The sequence below is a fragment of the Chiloscyllium punctatum genome, chromosome 5 (assembly GCF_047496795.1).
Source record: "Chiloscyllium punctatum isolate Juve2018m chromosome 5, sChiPun1.3, whole genome shotgun sequence".
NCBI lineage: Eukaryota > Metazoa > Chordata > Chondrichthyes > Orectolobiformes > Hemiscylliidae > Chiloscyllium > Chiloscyllium punctatum.
Genome location: NC_092743.1, coordinates 101,101,441 through 101,124,978, shown reverse-complemented (window position 1 = coordinate 101,124,978; position 23,538 = coordinate 101,101,441). Strand labels below are relative to the sequence as shown.

At 41.3% G+C, this 23,538-nt stretch overlaps 1 protein-coding gene across 3 annotated transcripts in view; it reads left to right on the top strand.

Moving 5' to 3' along the window:
* The window catches only part of galr1a (galanin receptor 1a), a 46,345-nt gene that overhangs the window by 2,520 nt on the left and 20,287 nt on the right, over positions 1–23,538 (top strand). For 2 of the 3 annotated variants that reach the window (XM_072570860.1, XM_072570859.1), the window contains exons 3-4: positions 9,503–9,568; positions 21,598–21,911. In XM_072570860.1, coding sequence (XP_072426961.1) covers positions 9,503–9,568; positions 21,598–21,911 — 380 coding nt within the window. Of the gene's footprint in view, positions 1–9,502; positions 9,569–21,597; positions 22,926–23,538 lie in introns of those variants that run through there. The other variant, XM_072570861.1, reaches the window with a different exon arrangement.

The following is a 23,538-nucleotide window of genomic DNA, read 5'->3' as shown; positions in this document are numbered from 1 at the left end:
GCTCATTTCATTTCCAGGCTATAACTATGAAATAAAGCTGTCTTTCCATTTCTCTCTACCACCCTTCTCTTTGTTTAAAGGCTGCTAAATGAAATGATTTATTTTTAACCTAATCAGTCTTAATCCAGGTACAGAGAACTGCTGCTGACATTTCAGTGAATTGGCTCTCCAATAACAGATCACTGTAAGAATACTTGGTGTGCGAAGTGGAAAATGTGAACACTGGTTAAGCAGGAATCTTCTCAGAATTTGAAATGAAGCTACATGGCTGAGGAGCTACAGATGCTGCTTTCTACCTGGCCAGGTTGTCACTCATTCAGGAGTATTCAATATTTATACTCGATAGCAGAAGTTTCCCTATTATCAACTTGCAATCATTTTCAGCAGAAAGTGAGATGAATGTTTTGATTGCTTTCAAAATTGATTATTCACCTAAAGGCAGCAATTTCTCTGATCACTCTTTGTAGAAGCACTGGAAATAATGTTTTGTGCTCATTTCCAGTGAGATTTTAAATATGTTTATTGTAAAACATGGCTTCACTTGACATACTGAATTGAGAAGTTCTTTCTGAGTAAAGGGTTAATGTGATGATCACTAACTGCCAGAAAAACATTTACTTGCCTCTGTTGTAAACTGATGCTGCAATACAGTATTCAGATGACTTGATGGTAATCAGCATGATCTAGTTCAGGTTAAAAACATTCCTGATTACCAATCTTGAGATACGTTATGACTTCAGAACAAGATATATTGGAACATTTCACCAGGAGTCTGAACACTTCCTGTTTTTATAAAAATAAAATATGATGGATACTGGAGGTTTGAAATTGAAGCAGAGTGCTGAAGAAACTCATCAGATCTGGCAGCACCTATGGTTCTGAAGAAGAATCACATTGGACTTAAACACAAACAAGTAAAAAGCTTTCAGGTAGCTCATTCAGATCATAAAAATTCATGTTGTAAATATATTTTTTTCTCTCTGTCCTGGCTTTTTTGACAATTATTTTAACTCTCTGTCATGATGAAACTGACCTCCTGCCATTGAAACCGTTCCTCCCATTCAATACTATCTGAAACCTTTTGATGGATTATAGATATTCTATTGCTTCAGATCACCAGTGCAGTAGCTCGTAAAATATTGATTTAGTTTTGCATTTTAAATTGTTTGGGAGCTACAGGTTTTCAAACCATCCAAATAAAGGGATAGAGATTTTCATTTAAATGTAAATTGTTGCATCAAAGTGCATTCTCTATCTCAGTAATATACAGCCTCACAACTGCATCAATCCTTTATACTTTCGTAAATTAAACTCCCCAAGTTTATCTGTGCACAATGGACAAAAGTGCTGTCAGGTTTTTAAATAATTGCATTGATTTGCAATGAGAAGCACATATCTGCATATTTAAATTTTCTTTCCTTCTACCTATAGCTGTACACCTCTGTGTACGCCAAGAGGTAGAAACTTGCATACAGCTCTGAACATTGGGACACTGTAGGAATTACCTTCAGTATATCAATTTTCCCTAACTTAATAAACATTTTTCTATAAAAAAGATATAAAAAACTCATGTTAATACAGATTTATTTTACTAAAAATACAGAAAGTTTATTAGCAATATTCTTTCATGCATTATACAACAGCTTTCAATCTTGTAATTTGCCTAGTTCTTTTATTTGAAAATGTGTTCATCACAGCTTTAATGTCGTTATTTAGGCTTGGAGTTTGATTACAAAATATAGTTACAGACAAGGTGAACTCATTTCTTAGTTACTTACCTGTTGAGTTCCATGTGTAGCATTCTGGATGGTGATTTGTTTGGTTTTGGAAGTGTATCAGATGCAATGTTTTCTGCTCACTTTATTTCAGTTGTTGTTGGAGCTCCAGTTTTACCTGTCAAAAGATTTAAACATTGGAAACAATCACCAGGATTTTTAAGGAAATTTCAGTTAAAGAAATGGCAATGGCATGGTAGCTCAGTGGTTAACACTGCTGCCTCTTAACAACAAGGACCTAGGTTCAATTCCACTCTTGGGCAACTGTCTCTGTGGAGTTTGCACATTTACCCTGTGTCTCTGTGGGTTTCCTCCAGATGCTCAAGTTGTTTCCCCACAGTCCAGAGATGTGCAGGTGGATTGGCCATGGTAAATGCAAGGTTACAGGGATAGGGTAGGGGTTTGGGCCCTGGGTGGAATGCTCTTCCAAGGGTCAGTGTGGACTTGATGGGCTGAATGACCTAATTCCACACTATAGGGGTTCTATGATTCTATGTAGGTAGTGGAAATCTGGAAGTAAAGCTGTTACTAAGCAAGTGCAAATAAGAAAGATGGAGTGCAGAGACAATATAGAATGAAGGACAGGAATAATTACATGGCATTTGTTTATGGGATATGGGCATTTCTGCGTGGGCCAACATTTATTGTCCACCTCCAATTTCTCCTTCTGTGAGTTTCCTTTTTGAATAGTTATAGTCCATCTAATGTAGGTACACACATAGTGTTGTTAGCAAGGGAGTTCCAGGATTTTGATCCAGAAACAGTGATGGAACCATGGTATTGTTCCAAATTTATGATAATGTGTAGCCTGGATGGGAACTTGCAGTAGGTATTTTCTCATATATTTGCTATTGTTGTTCTTCTAGGTGGAGATTGCAGGTTTAGAATGTTGTATAAGGATGTAAGTGGTTAGAAGGGTTAACACTGAGGAAGGCTTTAAGCACTATCCATTAGGTCAATATCATGTAGACGTGTGGACAGAGCTTAGGATCTTAGATGATTAAATCAAACAGAGTCCTCCTTGTAGTCTCTGGCCTAAATCTTATCAGAAATGAGCTATTTGTCACTTCTTGTTGAGTTTCATGGACAGCTTCTATCTGGGAGGACAAATTAATTTTCTCATGATATCATCCCAAACTCATGTCATTATCTAGGTACTGCATCTCAATAGCACCCACCTGTCTAATGCTAGCCTGATTCTCCCACTCGCCTTACCTGGTAAAGGGCTGGTCGTTTACAGCCGCATTGCAAGATTTGAGATGCTTGGCCAGACACTGGCAGACAAGGAGAAATTAGAACTCACTTTGAGGTCAGTGAACTGAAAGTCCCAGTGATGGGGTGGTGCAGGTAAGAACAGGCCTTATCCCTCAGGACCAGCAGCAGAGGGCATCACACCATGGGCTGCCAGATTCTCTAAGATTGCTGCACAGATCAGTGAGGCATCAGAGGTCCAGAGGAATACCTAGTGTTCTCCATCAGTATGAGTGCCATCGCCTTCTCTCTGCTATCTCACTGTTATTATATCTCTTCTACTGCACTTACCTCCCAGCAAGGCTCATGTTCTACCACTTTCACTGTAGCATGCAGCATCTTTTCTCACTCAGTCTCTCTCATCAATCCTGCAAGGCCTTTGCACTGTCTGCTCACTCACTTACTGCGACCCTGTGGTCTCAGGCATGGAAGTGTTTAACTGCCTCCATAGACAGGTTGAGGCTGCCAAGAAGACTCAGGTCCAGCAGTCTCAGAGTCTGGTAGACATGTGCATCAATCTACTCTCCATTGCTCTATCCACTGTTGCTCAGTGGCTATGGCAAGGCAAAAGGGGGTAGGGTTTTTGAGCTCACTGCCCCTTCCTTACAAGGAAATAGGATGGTGGGTAGGCACTCTGCCAGAGGAGGAGACACCTACAGGTCCCACCAGATATGTCTTCATGGGACACTTCAGAGGTGGCTAGACCTTCTACCTCCACTCTGCCTGCACTTTCAACCCTGTGTGAGATTTTGAGAAGAATACATGCATGCCTCTAGGCCTCTACACACATATCTTAGCCTTGCCAAACCAAACCACAAAGGCAAACAGACTCCACTCTAGGGCAGACTCTGTCTAGTTCAGCTATAGACACAAGGCTGTACCAAGACAAAGTGAGAGGGAAAGAAAGAAAACCTTCTGAGAGCACATAGGTGGCACCAGTGACACACTAATGTAAATAATTTTTAACATTTGTAAATATGTGTTCATCTTTCTTCATCAGCTGTGCATGTGTGAGTCTCCGACTAGCTACAACTGCAACTGCAACTGCAACATTGAATGTACAAACCCCATCTAGTCTTTGTGCTGCATGATATTTGATGTGTATGAATTGAGTCTCTCCTGCACCATATCAGGCTACACATAAATGGTAGGTGATTGCTAGTAGGGTCAATCTTTACAGGTGGCAAAACATTGCTAATGCATTATAGCTATTAGTGATATTGATTTCCAATATTGTGTGATACCATCAAAAGTGCTTAGGGCAAGGATTTGGACTCCAGACAGCCAGTTAATGCCTAAGGTTCACACAACCTGTAGTGCCCTCCAAGGCTTTCCATTATTATTGTATTGGAGTCTGCGTAATGCAGTTGCCCTCTGAATGGATTGTCATCACTCAAAAGTGCATGGTGGCACAGTGGTTAGCACTGCTGCCTCACAGCACTAGAGATCCCGGTTCAATTCCCACCTCGGGCAACTGTCTGTGTGGAGTTTGTACATTCTCCCCATGTCTGTGTGGGCTTGCTCCAGTTTCCTCCCACAGTCCAAAGATGTGCAGGTTAGGTGAATTGGCCATGCTAAATTGCTTGTAGTGTTAGGAGTAGGGGAATGGGTCTGGGTGAGTTGCTCTTCAGAGGGTCGGTGTGGACTTGTTGGGCTGAAGGGCCTGTTTCCACACTGTAAGTAATCTAATCTAAAAGTGAATCTGCCTCCCTCTCAGAATGAATTAACTTATTCCACTCACTCTGGATGTGGTCACGGCCGATTTCATCTTCATTTTGCACTTGTTATTTTAGCAGCAGGTATGTACTATCAACAAGATGCACTGCAGAATTTCACCAAAGCTCCTTAGACAGCACTTTCCAAACCCATGACCACTTTATCTTAAAGGTTAAAGGCAGCAGATATATGAAACACTACCAATTTCAAGTCCCCCTCCAAGCCGCTCACCATCCTGATGTGGAAATATATTACTGTTCCTTCAGTGTCGCTGAGTCAAAGTCTTGTAACTCCCTTCTTAACAGCATTGTGGGTCTACCTACAGCATATGGACTGTCATGGTTCATGAAAGTAGCTCACCACTACCCTGTCGGGGCAACTAGGGATGGGCAATAATGCTGGCTCAGCCAGGGATATCCACATTCACCGACTGAATAAAAGAAAAGAGTCCCTACTCGACCCTTCTATTTAGGATCTGTCCCCCTATCAAAGCCAGGGAACTACTGACTGTTGATGACTCCCTCTCCCTCATTACCTTTTTATCATTCATTTACTGTTGTCTCCCCTTCCCCCAACATATATACTGAATTGACCTCTTGAATTCCGTGAATGTTTGCCTCCAAGCCCCACAAGGATGTTTCCCAGATTCTCTCCCACAACAGAGGCTCCTGATAGCCCCTACCCTTGACTTTACTGACCCTAAGGATAGACCATAGCCCACCCCCATGACTGACTTAGCCAGAAATCCCTGAACATTGAGTAAGCAAACCCCTGAATTATATCTGTACATTCCCTGGGATTCCCTGGACTGGTTATATTGGACTCACAGAGCTGAGTAGCCCATCCCTGGAATGTAAAGGTCAAGACTTGCCTGACCCTGACCACCTTGAGGACCTTGACTGACCATGCTCAAACATCCGGACTTATATTAGAGGCTGCCCTTATCTTACTGCACCAACTCCCTTACTGAAAGCTGTCTTGCTGGACCTTTCTGAAGACCACTCTCTTGAGCCTATGAGACATGGCTATTCATTTGAAACATGTGTAGGGTATTTGTTGTGTACTGTGACTGCTATGGTCCTGATATGAGATTAATATAGCACGATAGCATAAAACATCATGTCCAACCCTTTGATTGATAACTGCTGGTGACCATAACTAGCTGCCTGGCTTTGGGTCTGAGCTAAAAGGCAAGCCCGGATAGACGTTCTGAGAGACTTAATGCTCTTCTTAGTGGGTAAGGCACCAAGGGCAAGACAAGGCCTGGCTGCGCTTGGCTAAGCATTGAAGCGACAAAGAGAGTGAATGCTAAGTGCACAATTGAGAAGCAGTGAGGTATACCCGAGTTCAACCAATGAGTTGGGTGTCTGTCATTGCGTGTAAAGTAGCCTGGCAACAGGGTAACAATGAAAGGTGCTATTATAGAGTCTTAGAGATGTACAGCATGGAAACAGACCCTTTGGTCCAAACCATCCATGCCGACCAGATATCCCATAGCAATCTCGTCCCACCCGCCAGCACCTGGCCCATATCCCTCTAAACTCTTCCTATTCATATACCCATCCAAATGCCTCTTAAATGTTGCGATTGTACCAGCCTCCACCACATCCTGTGGCAGCTCATTCCATACACGTACCACCTTCTGCGTGAAAAAGTTGCCCCTTAGGTCTCTTTTATATCTTTCCCCTCTCACCCTAAATCTATACCCTCTAGTTCTGGACTCCCTGACCCCAGGGAAAAGACTTTGTCTATTTATCCTATCCATGCCCCTCATAATTTTGTAAACCTCTAAAAGATCACCCCTCAGCCTCCGACGCTCCAGGGGAAACAGCCCCAGCCTGTTCAGCCTCTCCCTGTAGCTCAGATCCTCCAACCAAGGCAACATCCTTGTAATCTTTTCTGAATCCTTTCAAGTTTCAGAACATCTTTCCGATAGGAAGGAGACCAGAATTGCATGTAATGTTCCAACAGTGGCCTAACCAATGTCCTGTACAGCCGCGACATGACCTCCCCACCCCTGTACTCAACACTCTGACCAATAAAGGAAAGCATACCAAACGCCTTCTTCACTATCCTATCTACCTGTGACTCCACTTTCAAGGAGCTACGAACCTGCACTCCAAGGTCTCTTTGTTCAGCAACACTCCCTAGGACCTTACCATTAAGTGTATAAGTCCTACTAAGATTTGCTTTCCCAAAATGCAGCACCTTGCTTTTATCTGAATTAAACTCCATCTGTCAAACTTGCAGCATTGAAATGCAAATGCATATTGCTAATGGACAGGAGATATGTTATGATGATGCAATGACAATGGAATGTATTGAATGCTAATGTGCATGGGTGAGGGGTTGTTGAGCACTGCCTGTGCAATATGCCCTGAGATGTTGGTGGCAGGAGAGCAAAGTGGAGCTCTGGAGGAGTAAGCAGTGAGCTGGAGTTGTCAGGTAATCGCTCAGACTTTTGTGTCAGTAATACTTGCCACATACCTTCTGTCTGATGGGTGGGAGGGTGGGAGGCAGCATACTTGTGAGACAAGAATAGGTAGTAAAGAAGGTGATAATGAACGATAACCCATATAAAATGGTCACTAGCTATTCACTGGTGGGAGTCTTGTTTCATCATCCACTAAGATTAGAATTTAATATTTTTGCTATTGAGTATGAAACCATGTTTTGACCTCCATCTTCTTCAAGTGTCAAAAGTTTACTAAACTAGTTAACATCATAAAACAGGATCAGCTAGCCATGGAACAATGGGCAAACGAACAGTCAGTTAAGGAACAGTTGGTTGTAGAGCAACTGGTCAAGAGACAACTGGTAGAGGATTTCTTTGGCCTGTGTCGACTTAAGACAAAATCTAAACAGAAAACAGAATGCAGTTAGATTGACTGTGTTGGCAGGTGAATTTGGTTTCACACTCCCAGCAAAACTGAATTGAATTGAATTGAATTGAATTTATTGTCATGTGTACTGAGGCACAGTGAAAAGTTTTGTCTTGCGAGCAATGCAGGCAGATCACATAGTTAAGTAGCATAGAAATGGAATACAAAATGGAAAACTGTGACTATATTGAACTGATAGAAATGTTGTCCATTGTTATCAACATTGAAGAAAGTTCAGACTGTAATAATAAGATGAGTCCGGAGCTTGTCAATCCTTTCACTTTACTTCCTTTCCCCTTTCTATGCGTTTTAAAAAATATTTCCACTTATTATGGTCCCCTTACCTTCTTTTGATGACTTTGACTGCAGGCAGCCTTTCCTGATGAAGGGCTTTTGCCCGAAATGTCAATTTCAGAGCTCCTTGGATGCTGCCTGAACTGCTGTGCTCTTCCAGCACCACTAATCCAGAATCCAGCTTTTCCTAGACCAGGCCCAGCAATGAGGTGGCTTCAAACAGCCCAGAATGGCGTGATAGCCCTGGCTCCTGGTGGGGGCAGTCTCCTGGTGTGACGGTTTCAACCAGGAGGAGCAGTCTCCCAGTGTGGTGATCTTGTCCAGGAAGGGCAGTATCAGCCTGGAGTGTATTCTTGCTTCGGCGTGGATGCCTTGACCCATCATGGAGGTCTTCTTCAGCAGATTCCGGATATTCTAGCAGCCCAACATGAAGGTCCAATCCTGGAGCTGAGATCTTGGTCCAGTCCTGTCAGGCAGTTTTGGCCTGGTTTTCCAGTGCACCCTGAACCCTGGAGCCGTTACTTGAACTGTGATGAACTTTTTATCTTTTTTCTTCTTCTAATTTATGACTTCTGTCATTAATTTAGATGCCATGGTATGGCGACTTATGTATTTCTGTATTTCCAATGTATTTCTTTTTGTAAAAATACACATGACAATAAAATGACTATTCTACACTATAATCAGCAAATCTTTGAAGGCAACACAAGCAATAAGGTAGACAATAAACTGTACATCCATTTGAGCTAATCAACAAACCTAAAACTGATATAATTCAAAGTGAAACAATGATTGGTGAACAAATAGTTACGACAAATGAAAGTCTGATCTTAAATGCTGAGGCGACTGGAAGAGAAAAGTTCCAAGCAGAATATTTGACTTCTTATCTTCCCAGGAAAGTCCTCAGCAACTTTTTCAGAGATCATGCCAAGGAAGATGCACTCCTCAAATAGGAAAAAATTGTGTTAGCTTCACTAAAAATGCAATGGTTCAGGGCAAATGAGAAGGCAAATTACCTACATAGTTTAATACTGAACTACGGAGAGATTCAGAATAAAAACCTGCAAATGGAACATGATGAGCAGAATGCTCATACATCATGGAAGGCTGTGAAGACACCACGGTAAGTTACTGCAGTGCAACATGTAAATGGTATTCACATGTATTCTGCCACACTGCCTTGTGGATGGCAGACAGGTTTTGGGGTGACTGGAGGTGCATTATGTGTCTCAGCCAATCTAGCCTCTGATCTATCCTCGCAGCCACAGTATTTTTTTGGTTAGTTAAATCAAGTTTCTAGTCAATAGTAATGCCTAGAATGTTGATAGTGGAGGTATTCAGCAGTGATAATACCATTGAATATCAAAGGAAGAAATGGTTACATTTTCTCTTGTTGGAGATGTACGGTCACCTGGACTGAAACACTAGCTTTTAACACCTTTGATGTGTAACCTGTTGAGTGCTAGCAGCATTTTCAATTTTCATCGCTAATTTAGTTTTTTTTTGAGGAAAATAACTAAAAGAAATACTTGTGCTAATTGCAGACTATTCAGCAATCTTATGATAATATTCTACTACTTTCAGGTGCTGAATCACTTGCACAAAAAATTACGTAATATGTCGAAGAAATCAGAAACATCTAAGAAGAAGGTAAGCTGATTGCATGATGACTTTTCCACTCCTACATCCTTTGAAATCTCTGTGCTACTCCAAATCTGGCCCCATGTGCAGTCCCCATTTTAATTATACCACCATTGGTGATTTTGACTTCAACTGTCAGCCCTGAGTTGTAGAATTCCTTCTCTAATCCCTCCTACTACCTCAGTACCTTCTCTCTCACACACGCCAAGACTCTCCCTAAAATCTATCTGATTACATTACTTACAGTGTGGAAACAGGCCCTTTGGCCCAACAAGTCCAGACCGACTCTCTGAAGAGCAACCCACCCAGACCCATTCCCCTACGTTTACCCCTTCACCTAACACTATGGACAACTTAGCATGGCCAATTCACCTAAACTGCAGATCTTTGGACTGTGTAAGGAAACTGAAGCACCCGGAGGAAACCCACGCAGATACAGGGAGAATGTGCAAACTCCACACAGACAGTTGCCCGGGTCTCTGGCGCTGTGAGGCAGCAGTGCTAACCACTGTGCCACCGAAACTGTCGCCCAGTCTATTTGACCAAACTGTCCTCATTTTTCCTTATGTGACCCAGAGTCAAACTTTGCTTTCTAACAGTCCTGTGGAGATCCTTGGAAAGTTTCACTATATTCAATTTGCAGTATAAATGCAAGTTGCTGTTGATAAAGGATAGCATTAATTAAGAATAGATATATTGGAGCTGAAACGATTTTGCCAGCATGCATAGACCGGTAGTCTAGTGTAAGGTAAAGAAGCAGTAATTCAGGCAAAGACTTATGAACATGGCAATTGGATGATGATTCATTACCATCTTTGTAAAAGTGCAATAATATCTTCAGATACATTTTGGATTCATCTTGAAATGGTTTAATTCAGTGAGGATGATTGGTAGGATTGTGGTATCTGCCAGTTCTGAGAAAAATATTAAGATGAATAGGACTTTCTCCTTTATTGAGAAACATGAGGGAATGTTGTAGCTGGGGTGCCAACCACAGTTTGTTCCAAACTTTCTTTGAAAGAAAGCATGTACCAAAGCATTAGAGTCTGCTAAAGGCTACTCCACATTCAATAGTGAAAAACAGATAATCCACATAACTTCCTTAGCCTCAATTTTTTTCTTTTTTTTTCACAGTGAAAAACAACAAGTGTGTAAATATTTATTTATATTCCATACCAGGAAGAAAGGAAACTCCCGAGTGGCCAGTGATAAGCAGTGCTCTTCTCAGAGGGCAATGCTGCATGATCAAACAGGGAACAAATCAAAATAGAGTTGGAGGGGGAAATAATACACTCCACTCCCTGAGGTGCCCATGTTTTCTTGAAAGTCTCAAGGATGTTTGTGGACATCATATGTTCTTTCTCCAGGGACACCCAGGCTCTGACATAACCGCAGACGAGGGGCAGGCAATCAGCCCCAACGACACGAGTTAGTTTCATATTATGAGTTAGCTTAACAGCTAGAAATCGTGGTAAGCAATAATAGCGGTGAACACTGAGACAAAAGTTTATCAAGAGCAGTCATAGGAACCTAACACGTTACACATGGACAGGGAAACCTCATATGGCTACAAAGACTAATTCAGGAGAGTCATGTTCTACCCATGTAGCACACATGCAGTGGTTACGAGGTGTTGTTATGAGTTGTTGGTTGCAGTGTTGGCACCAGTTGGCAAGTTACTGTTATCACTAATTACTTTGGTGGTACATGTCAGCCTCCAGGTGATGCTCCCACTTTTCTCCATTCTCAGTGAATGTCTCCCATGCAAGAGAATCAATGTTTAGGGCCTTTATGTCACACTTGCATGTGGAGCATTAGGTATTTGACTCACCATATTGTTCCACTGTCCTCACCGTGCAGAAAATCAATTAGTGTGCATTCATCTCCCATCCTGTGAATGGCATCTTGATCTTTTATCTTTGAATTAACTCAGCATCATCAACACTTCCTTTCAGGCCAAGTATCAATGTAAGATATCATGGCATCATCCATGTTCAGATGAGGCAATCAATGTCTTTAAGAGGGAATTAAGCATTTGAAAAGAAATGCTCCCAATTACATAGTACCCCACCTGATTCTCAGACAACCACTGCATAACTAATGGATTACTTATAAAATTTATTATAACAATTGTAACTTTCCATTTCCAAGTGAAATGAATAAATAAGCGACTCATTTCTATTTTGGTGATGTTGGCTAGATGAGGAATAATAATTATGAAATCAAGACAGCATAACATTAGTTTTCAAATAGTGTCATTTCATGTTTTATAATATCCACCTGAACAGATTTTGTACATATCTGAATGCCAGCACCTCCACATGACACAATGCTTTCATTGTTAATCATTGACAGCATGTGGGAACCACTGGTATACTCAGCATTTAAACAGCAGGTAACCTCAAAGTTTTTCAAAAACAATAAATTCTTTCCTTGTATTAATGTCACTCATTTTGCCCACCCAAATAAAACCCAACAGTTCCTCAGCTCTATTGATTAGATGTTTTCTGGAATTTGCTCACAGTGTGTAAAAGCAAAATGGAATATACCTAGACACTCCATCTACAATAATGTTGTCTCAGTATTTGGAAAGTAATAGTAACAGATTTGAGTTTAACATCACTGTGTTGGAGTCTGTCATTGAAACCACACAGCCCTGAAGAAGGGCTGATACCCGAAACGTCGATTCTCCTGTTCCTTGGATGCTGCCTGACCTGCTGCGCTTTTCCAGCAACACATTTTCAGCATTGAAACCACACAACCTACTCCCATTATTTTTAACAAAGACCTGAATGAGAAGACTCTGAATGTACTAACATCCACTTGAAGTAAAGTCCAACAGTGACTACTAGTTGCATTTTTGCCTGACATTCGTAACGTTCTTTGACCCAGTCAATGCCAGAATCAAAAAGGCAAACAAGTCCATCAATAAAGATAAGAACTTAAGTACAAACAAAGGTATTAGAGGTCGTCACTAACAGCAGCTAACATTTGGAAAGTTAGGTGGAACAGTTGAACTTTGGAGTGGACACTTTAACCATGGAAGGTCTAGATACCAATAAAAGCCTGCCTGTAATGATGGAGTGGATATTAAATTCATGGTGGAAGAGCTTAGTAAAGCTGTTAATTCACTTTCCATTAACAAATTTCCAGGTGCCGATGCTGTACTGCGAGTTCACATGGGAAATCAGCACTCCTGCAATATCTGCACAACCTTCTTTCTCTCTGTTTTGGAGAGAGAGAGAGAGAGAGAGAGCTATGCCCCACCACACACATGATGTGCAATGATTTCGACTCCATGAAAGGGTATATCAGTGATTGTACCAACAGTCGAGTCATCGCCTTGCTTAGCATTTTGGGAAATATTTTTAACCATGTTGCCCTTGTAAGCCTGCAGATTGTGGCTGAATGCACAACCTTGAATCCCAGCATGGTTTTAGAACAGGAAGATTGATAATTGACATTCTTAGTCATGAGCCTTTTACTCCAAAAGCTTCAGGAGAAATACCTTGAACAAAGCAGACCAATATATATTGCCTTCATCAATTTCACCAAGTTATTCAGGTTTGTGAAGGTTTGTAGCTCAGGTTGAGGTTTAGGGTGTAGGTTTGCTCGCTGAGCTGTAGATTTGATATCCAGACGTTTCATTACCTGGCTAGGTAACATCATCAGTGGCGACCTCCAAGTGAAGCAAAGCTGTTGTCTCCTGCTTTCTATTTATAGGTTTGTCCTGGATGGGGTTCCTGGGGTTTGTGGTGATGTCATTTCCTGTTCGTTTTCTGAGGGGTTGATAGATGGTATCGAGATCTATGTGTTTGTTTATGGCGTTGTTGGTTGGAGTGCCAGGCCTCTAGGAATTCTCTGGCATGTCTTTGCTTAGCCTATCCCAGGATAGATATGTTGTCCCAGTCGAATTGGTGGTTTTTTTCATCCGTGTGTAGGGCTATGAGGGAGAGAGGGTCGTGTCTTTTTGTGGCTAGCTGGTGTTCGTGTGTCCTGGTGGCTAACTTTCTTCCTGTTTGTCCTACGTAGTGTTTGTGGCAGTCCTTGCATGGAATTTTGTAGATGACGTTGGTTTTGTCCATGGGTTGTACTGGGTCTTTTAAGTTTGTTAGTTTTTGTTTGAGTGTGTTGGTGGGTTTGTGTGATTCTAGGATTCCGAGGGGTCTTAGTAGTCTGGCTGTCATTTCTGAAACTTCTTTGATGTATGATAAGCTGGTTAGGATTTCTGGCTGTGTTTGGTCTACTTGTCGTGGTTTGTTCTTGAGGAATCTGCGGACTGTACTTTTTGAGTATCCATTCTTCTCGAATATGTTGTGTAGGTGGTTCTCCTGTTTTCCGAAGTTCATCTGTGCTGCCGTGTGTGGTGGCTCGTTGGAATAGTGTTCTGATACAGCTTTGTTTGTGTGTGTTGGGATGGTTGCTGGTGTAGTTAAGTATTTGGTCAGTGTTTGTTTGTTTTCTGTATACGCAGGTTTGTAGTTCTCCGTTGTCCTTTCTTTCGACTGTGACATCCAGGAATACGAGTTTGTTGTCGGTTTCTTCCTCCTTGGTGAACTTTATGCCTGTGAGGGTGTTGTTGATGATGTTAAATGTCTCTTCTATCTTGTTTTGTTTTGTGATGACAAAGGTGTCATCTACGTAGCGGACCCAGATTTTTGGTTTGATGGTTGGTAGGGCTGTTTGTTCTAGTCACCACCTCTGCTATGAATCCTGATAGCGGAGAATCCATGGGTGTGCCGTTGGTTTGTTTATAGACCACGTTGTTGAAAGTGAAGTGGATGGTGAGGCACAGGTCCACTAGCTTCATGATGTTTTCGTTGGTAATGTGAGTGATGGTGGTTGGGGTGTGTGTGATGGTCTCTTCTAAAAGTGTGGTAAGTGTTTCCTTTGCCAGGTCGATGTTGATGGAGGTGAACAGTGCCATTATGTCGGATGAGATCATTGTTTCGTCTTCCTCTATTTTGGTGTTTTTGATGATTTTTAGGAATTCCTGGGTGGAGTGGATGGAGTGCTGTGACTAGGTATTTCAGTCTTGCATGTAGTTCTTTGGCCAGTCTGTAAGTTGGTGTTCCGGGTAGTGAGACTATGGGTCTGACGGGAGCTCCTGGTTTATGGATTTTGGTAGTCCGTAGAATTGTGGGGTGTTGGTCCCGTCTGGTTGCATTTTTCTGGAATTCCGTCTCATTTAATTGTCTGGAATTGTGTAATTTTCTTAGGAGATATGTAATTTTGTTTCCTAGTTGTGGGGTTGGGTCTAGCGCCACCTGTTGGTAGGTGTTGGCATCTGCGAGTAGTGCATTGGCTTTCTCTATGTAGTCCCTTCTGTTCAGGATGATTGTGAGCCGACCCTTGTCTGCAGGTAATATAACGATGCTTTTGTCTTTTTTGAGGTTTCCTAGGGCTTTCTTTTCTTGTGTGTTCAGTTTGTTTCCTTCCCTCTTTCAGCTCAGAGTAGGTGCAACTGTCTGTTTGATCGTTTATTGTGTTTCTTCCGTGAGTTTGTTGTCCTTCAATGTGGTTTCTAATGCCTCTGGGAAATCCTTCTTGTCAGCGTCTCGGTAATTGAAATTTAGTCCTTTTACTAGTACCGCTTTTTCTGTGTCTGATAGGGTTCGGTCTGATAAGTTCTTTATCCATGCCCCTGTGTTATTGGTTTTGTCTTTGTTTGTGAGTTTTTTCTTCAGGTCCTGATTTTTCTTTCCTCAGCCATGTAAACAGAGACAGTCTATTTAAGCTGCTGGTGAAAATTGGCTACAAACACAGAAAATGCTGGAGAGGTTCAGCATTATCTGTGGAGAGAAATAAAGGTAACGTATCATGTCTGGTATGACCTTTCTTCTGAACTTCTTCAGAAAATTGGCTACCACTTAAGCTGCTTAATGCGGTCCCCTTCTATGACAACACAATAGGTAAAGTCAGCTATTTCTAAGCAACTGAGGATCCCTTTAATATTCACAATCTGGTCAAACTCGACTGAGTTCTGGCATCAACAGTCTTTGGCTTAATGTTCTCTTTTACTGCTGCCATATGCTGTCAGGTAATCTATATAGGATGTTTACTTACATATCAGAGCTGATGGAAAACTGTTCAGCCTTGCTTGTCTAATAAACAAGGCAAAGTTGTGCTAAGTTCTTACTGGAGAGCTGCTTTATGGTGATGAAGTCACACCACCATTCCATAATGAGGACCACTATCAGCTTCAAAGAGTTAAAATCTCTCACACTGGTAAGTGCTTGGTTTGATCATCTGCAACAGGTAAGCACATGTTATGATCCAAGATGTTGCCACACAGCCATTTGTCGCTATTAAAGCATTTTTGATCGTGACACTGCGGGTCTGCAATCAACAGCAATCTGTCAGTTGATGCTGGAATCATCACAAAAGCTGAGGCTGTTATGCCTAAGTGGGTGTGGAACAATGGCAGCCTGATTGAGAACATCAAATTGTACCAAGATTGAATCCGCAGTGCACCTTTCTTTCCACATTCCCTGTCTCAGAACTATCCTCAGCACCTCTTGTCAGGACAGAGCTCCTGGAATTTGCTAACTGCATATAGTCATTGCTAAGCAATATCTTTACGCTGGCTCAGCCAAATTCGTTGGTCGATACACAAAGACCTTCTGCACAATGAACTGTTCACTGGGTTGCAAACGGTTGGGCTCCCATACCTTGACCAGTAGCTAATCTGTGATCAGTGAGAGCTGAAGCTAGTGGACATTGATACTGATTACAAAGAGATAGCCAGTGATTGCTGTGACTTCTGGAGGTACGTTGAGGAGCCAAGTAAAAATGAAGAGCTTAGCTGACCAAGAATCGGGCCAACAGAAAACAGAAGCCAGCAAAATGTGCACTTTCTCCTCCTGCTAATCCAACTGCAATACCAGAGTGGAGTTCTTCAGCAAAATCTGGCGATACTTAACATAGAGTCGACCATCTTGATAGAATCCTTTGTTTTGTGAGATGGGAGGTTGCCATTGTCTTCCTCATCTTTTATTGACCTTGAGAAGGTACAGGAGAACTGGGTAAGGATGATAGATTTCCTTCTCTCAAAGGTAGAAAACAATAATTAAATGGCCAACATGACTGGTACTAGGGCTGGAATTTCCCTGCTGAGGGCAGGTTGGCAGGTGATGGGGGGGTAGGGGAAAGGGGGCTATACAATTAAGTGTCATGGCAGCAGTTGTTTACCCTCTTTCACCTGCCCTTCAGTATTTTACCTGATATGGGGCAGGTTGCTACCAAGTGTCCAGGGTGTCAGGTCAAGCCATCATCGGTGGACTGTGTGCAGTTGTCTTCTGATCAGGTACCCTGTACCCACTGGGGGCATAAAGCCCCTTCCCACTGTATTCTTTCCCAGACGGTCCAACATTTACCCTACTCATTGCCTTGCCAATCCTACCCCCATTGCTTGGGTCTGCCAGACTGGCCCTAAGTGAGAGCCAGGACCTTCCTGTAAGTCAGGCTCCTCCTGACTGGGTACTGGCTGCAATTTTAAGAGTAAATCATTCATTGGTATGGATGAAGAAGTGGATCAGTCATGATCATGAATTACTCCTGCATGATTTGCACTGCACTTCCAGGATCTTGTAATCAAACTCCCCGTGAGCTCCAACGAATGGCTGGATTTATCCTTTTTGTATTAATTGAACTTTGTAGCATTTTGTGAGGTAAGGACACAATTAATAGTGGAGTAAATATTCTGCAAAATCCACTCAACAGCTCCATTCCAATAAGACTAGAACAAAAATATTGATTCCCAATCCTGTAACTAGGAAATCGTTCCAAGAGGTTCATACTTCAAATTGAACATATTTAAATTTAATCTTCCTGCTTTTCTTTGGTATCTCCTCGCCTGCCTTCTTCACACAATACAATGTTCTGCATCTAATTTGACTGTAATCTATCTTATTCCCTATTCTGGTTCTCCTACACTTAACTTAAATAACTGACAGGTAATTGGTCCATTACCCATTGGCTCCCCATCATCAGCTCACCATTGCAGCAGTTCTGCTGCATAGTTAGATTGAGAAAAAGATTCAATCCATGGTGTTCAAGGAAATACTGGGGCTACTGGTTTTCAAGTTACAGATTTTTGAGTGTAAATGACTGTGAGAATAAAAACAAGACTTTCCAATCATGGTATGGAACCTCACTTTATGCCTGACCTTAGATACTGCCTCATACTACTTTTGATACACTGACAAAGCATTATTAATAAAGAGACAGACGTCCCTACAGCAGTCAACACAATGCTGATCAAAAGAAGTACTGAATAGTAATGTTTCCTTGGTTACACATTACGTTGGTGAGGTACTAATGGAATTGATCATAACACTGAATGGAAAAGCTTTGTTATTTTAAAGTGAAAAGGAATCTTCTTAGAAATGCTATGAGTGCTTTTTACAGAAATATCAATTTCATTTTCAATGTTGGAAGCAATGTACTTTAGTTATCAAGAAAGTTAAAGATTAGACCGTATCTTAGCATATTCAAGAATTTGTGGTGTACTTCACATTCATGATAGTTTGGCTTGGCTCAAGCTTTGAGCTTTAGCTGGAGATTTCACAGAATCTCTGATCTTCTCTTGAATTATGCTCTGAGAAAGAAAAAAGATGTGTTTGCTGTATTTCTCCTCCTTTGCATTATTATTTTGTGAGCAGCCTCACCTGCCTTTGAGATGCTCATTCATTATTTTCTATTTGCTAACCTTCGTAAATGTCAGACTATCCAAAACTCTGCTGCCAGTGTTTTAGCTCACAGCAAGTCCTGTTCCCCTATCAACCATATGATGGAAGATTACATACTCAGAATACCTACATTGGCTCTCTGTCAAGAAACGTCTTGATTTTAACATACTCATTCTTGATTTCAAATCCTTCTAGGCATTAACCTGTCCCTATCTCTGGAATTTCCTTCTGGCCCATAAACTTCTTGGATTACAGTGCTTGTCTAATTGTGATCTCTTGTGCATCCTAATTTTTAATTACCCCACCATAATAACCCCACCTCATTCAGTTGCTCGGCCCCCCCCCACCATGTTGGAGAGACATAAAGCACAGGAAAAGACCTTTCAGTTCAATTCATCCATGCCAACCAGGTTTCCTAAACTAAACCGTGGGTGGAACAGTGGTTAGCACTGCTGCCTCACAGCGCCGGAGACCCGGGTTCAATTCCCGCCTCAGGCGACTGACTGTGTGGAGTTTGCACGTTCTCCCTGTGTCTGCGTGGGTTTTCTCCGGATGCTCCGGTTTCCTCCCACAGTCCAAAGATGTGCAGGTCAGGTGAATTGGCCATGCTAAATTGCCCGTAGTGTTAGGTAAGGGGTAAATGTAGGGGCATGGGTGGGTTGCGCTTCGGCGGGTCGGTGTGGACGTGTTGGGCCGAAGGGCCTGTTTTCCACACTGTAATGTAATCTAAACTAGTCCCACTTGCCTGTGTTTAGCTCATATCCCTCTAAACCTTTCCTATTCATGCCCCTGTCCAAATGTCTTTTAAATGTTGTAACTGTACCTGCATTTACCACTTCCTCTGGCAGTTCATTCCACATAAAAGCCACTCTCTCTGTAAAAAAATTGTCCCTCATGTCCCTTTTAAATCTTTCTCCTGTCACTTTAAAAGTATGTCCTCCAGTTTTGAACTGCCCTATCCTAGAGAAAATGCCTTTGCTATTCACCTTATCTACGCCAGTCATGATCTTTTAAACCTCTATAAGGGCACACCTCAACCTCCTACTCTCTGGTGAAAAAAGTACGAGATCATCCAGCCTCTCCTTATAACTCAAATCCAACAAATCCTTGTAAATCTTTTCTGAACACTCTCCAATTTAACAATGTCCTTCCTATAGCAGGGCGACCAGAACTGTACACAGTACTCCAAAAATGACCTCATTAACAACCTGTACAAGCACAACAATACATCACAACTCAGACCATTTCTTCATATCTATTATGTCCAAACTCTAATTGCATCTGACTGCCCCTATCAAATCTTCTCTTGACTGTTCTCCAAGAAATAAAAACCAGTCCATTTCTCCCACCTTTCCACATAGTGAAAATTCCTCATTTCTGGGATCATTTTTGTGAATCATTTCACAACTTTGTTGCTTTTGTAATCTCAGCTTTTGTAAAGCCTGGGTTACTGTATTCCTTAACTGCCCTCTGAACTGCCTTGCCCCTTCAATGATTTATGCAGATAGAAATTCAGGTCCCTATTCTACTGCACCCCCTTTCGAATTACATCCTTCATTTTACAGTATCTGTCTGCATTTTACCTACCAAAGTGAATCACTGCACATTTTCTGCACTAAATTCCATCTGCCAATTGCCTACACATTCCACCAACCTGACTGTCCTTTTGAAATTAATCACTATTCATAATAATTGATTTACAATAATTTCAAATTTTGTACCATCTGCAAATTTAATTTTACCCTGTGCGCCAAAGGTCATTAATATAACAGGGAGAATAAAGGTCCTAATACTAATCCCTGAGAAATTCTACAATACATATTCCTCTGATCTGAAAACAACCATTTAGGACTACTCTTTGTATCCAGTCACTCAACCAGATTTGTATCCATATTCTAATGCATCTTATTCCATGAGCTCTAACTTTTCTCTCAAGTCTGTTTTGGGGAACATTATCAAATGTCTCAAGAAGTCCATGCACATCACATCAACAGAATGACTCTCATCAACCCTTTCTGTCACCTTATTAAAAAAACTAAAGTTAATTAAACATAATTTGTCTCAGCAAATCCAACTGCTTTCCTTAATTAAGCCACATTTATCCATGTGGCTATTAATTTTGTTACAAATCATTTTTTCTAATATAATTCCCCTCACTGAAGCTCTATAATTACTGGGATCACTGTAACATTTTGTCAAATGTTGGCGTAGCATTTGGGATTCTCGAGTCCTCTGCCACCATCCCTGAGTCTGTGAAAGTTGGAAAATGAAGGACAGTGTGTCTGCAATTCCCAATCTGACTGCTTTCAGTAGCCTTGGATGCATTTCATCCCATCCTGGTGCCTCAAAGTACAAAATGCCGGTCCAATACTTCCTCCTTATTAATTCTAAACCTTCCAAATGTCTTTCACCATAATCTGAACAGCATCTTCTTTCTTGATGAAGACAGATGCAAAATATTCATTTCATAATCAGCCATGCACCACACCTTCAAAAACAAATCTCTTTATTGTTCTCTAATCTTCCTCTTCCAATCAACTGTTTAAATGCTGTCATGTGGAAAAATCTGCTTGATGTCATTTTAGACAAATATGTTTTCAATATATTTTAATGAAATAGAGATTACGTATGCACTTAATAGCATTCATGTTGACTACATTTCAAACTTGCTTTTTGGCTGTGACATAGTTTTGAGACAGCCTGATGTGGTATATTATGTTACGTAAATTCAAGTTCTTCATTTCCTTCAATGGTGTTTACTGTTTTGGATGAACATCTGGGATGAAGGCAACATAAAACCAGCTATAATACATTCCTTTAACCAGAGAAAGAGCGAATGAACAAGAGTTTGGAATTAAACAGCACCTGTAACACAATAAAACCACCAATCAAGGTTTCCTTTAAGCTGGTGAGTGTGTGGCCACGTGACAATCTTGAATGTAACAAACAGGATTGGCGAGTCAACACTTTTTCTAATGTGCAAGTGTGTGAGTATGTAGTAAGCAAGAGGAATCTACAATGCATCAAACATGCTGTACACAAGAAAGAAAAATGAGTGAGAACGATAGTCTTCTTTGATTTCAGGATTGGCTAAAAGGAGAAGTGAGAGGGAGAGAACCCCTGAGCTTAGAAGTAAATGTTGTCTGATAATGTTCCTAGAAACCTCTTTGGGCTTTTTTACTCAAGTAAAAGTGCTTTTTGCTTGCAAGTTATTGTTGTGGGCAGCTGCATCAATGAGGAACAAAGGAAACAGGGGATGGGAAGGAAAAACAATGAAAGAACTTATTGATTGATCTCAAGTAACAAATGCTTCCTATTTCCTTTCTTTTTCTGTCCTGTTCCCTTCAGACTGCCCAAACTGTGCTGGTGGTGATTGTCGTCTTCTGCGTTTCCTGGCTACCAAACCATGTGATCAACCTGTGGACTGAGTTTGGCAGTTTCCCACTCACGGATGCCTCCTTTGCCTTCAGGATAGCCGCACACTGCCTGGCTTACAGCAATTCCTCTGTCAACCCTATCATTTATGCCTTCCTTTCCGAGAATTTCCGCAAGTCCTACCAGCAAGTGTTCAAATGTAAGATCCGCAGCACCTCCCCCTTAAATGATGGCAAGGAATATCGAACACAGTCTGAAGTCATGCCATCTACCAGCTGTACCAATGTGTGAGTGGTGAATCTGGGTAAGGTGTAGCATGGGAGATGGTAATACTGTAATATTCACCATACATGTATTTTATGTTAGTGCAAACAGGCTATTGAGTTACTGGAGCCAAGGGCTGCAGATTTCTTGGAGCATGATGCTTGGTAGTGAGCAAGCACGAAGCTGTGACAGTATTCAGGAGGATATTAGGCACAACATGAGAGTAGATTCAGAACAAAGTTTGCCCTTGACATTCAAAGGATACCTGCAGGAAGAGTTGACTGTGCATGTTTATTCAGAAAGCCTCAGTATACTGCAATTCACTAATTAATGTGCTGTGAGAGCACAATGCTTTACATTACTCAAGGAAAAGGGCATATTGTAGTATTTCACACAGTTGCCACAGTATTTCATCTCATGTCTGTCTTTAGATTGAAACATTAACTCTTGATTGTCTGCACAGCTGAGTAAATGTTTTAGCATTGCCCACCTTTAAAGGCCTTACATCTTTGTGAATGATCTGCCAATGGGCCATATAAAGCGGTTGACACCATGAATGGAAATCAGATAGAAATTGAAATATTCTGATTGTTTCCCTTGTCCTCATCACTTATTGTCTTTTCCGATTTGCTCACCCATTTTTCCTTCCCTTCTTTCTGATCCAAGACAAGTGGATCAGAAAGACCCCTAGTTCAGTCCTAACTCCATTGACCAATACTATGGCCCTGAGGATATCATGCTTAGTCTTTATTTTAAAGAGCATGGGAAAATGACCGAGAGAAACAGAGAGCAGAATTGGTATACACATTGTGAACATGAATGTGAGTCCTGGAAAAACTACAATAGATCACCCATATGCAACATAATGAAGTAAAAGAATGATTACAGCTGCAGAATCATACAATACAGAAGCAGGTCTTTTGTCCCATTGTGCCTGTGCAGTCTCCTTCAAATATTTATTCAAATTGCCCTGCTCCCCATGCTCAGACTACATAACCTGCAAAATTTTCCTTTTCAAGTACTCCGTCACAATATGTTCTTCTCCAGTATACATGTAATTCAAACGGGAATGTAAAGCATTATTACTCAAGTTAATGAAGTGATTTTACATTTTAATAGAATTTTTCTTTGTAAATCAGCAAATGTAAAAACAGATTATCTGGTCATTATCACGTAGCTGTTTGGGGGAGTTTGCTGTGAAAGATTGACTGCCATGCCTCCCACATTGCAACAGAGACTGCACTTCAAAAAAATAATTCATGGCCCATAAATCATATTGGGCCATATTTACAAATCTTTCCGATTTCCTGTCCTCATGAAAGCTTTGATTTCATGATGATGCATTCCATTGGCAGATGAACATTCATTTTGGCTTTCCCATTGGAATGTGAAAACAAGGGAATTAATTGACGTGTCAGGTGACCAATGGTGGGAAACTTAGAGATGGCGTAGGTAATCCTGTCATGAAACCTCCAGAATATGTCAAACCAAAATTGGTGATCCTATGGAGACAGTAAGTGCCAGCATCACTCCGATGTTGCACTTTAATGCTGCACGACAAACAGTTGGTAAGAATATCAAAGCAACTAGATGAACCATAACTAGAGATCTCTCCCAGACTGATTTATGTATAGGTGAGAGTGTTGAATG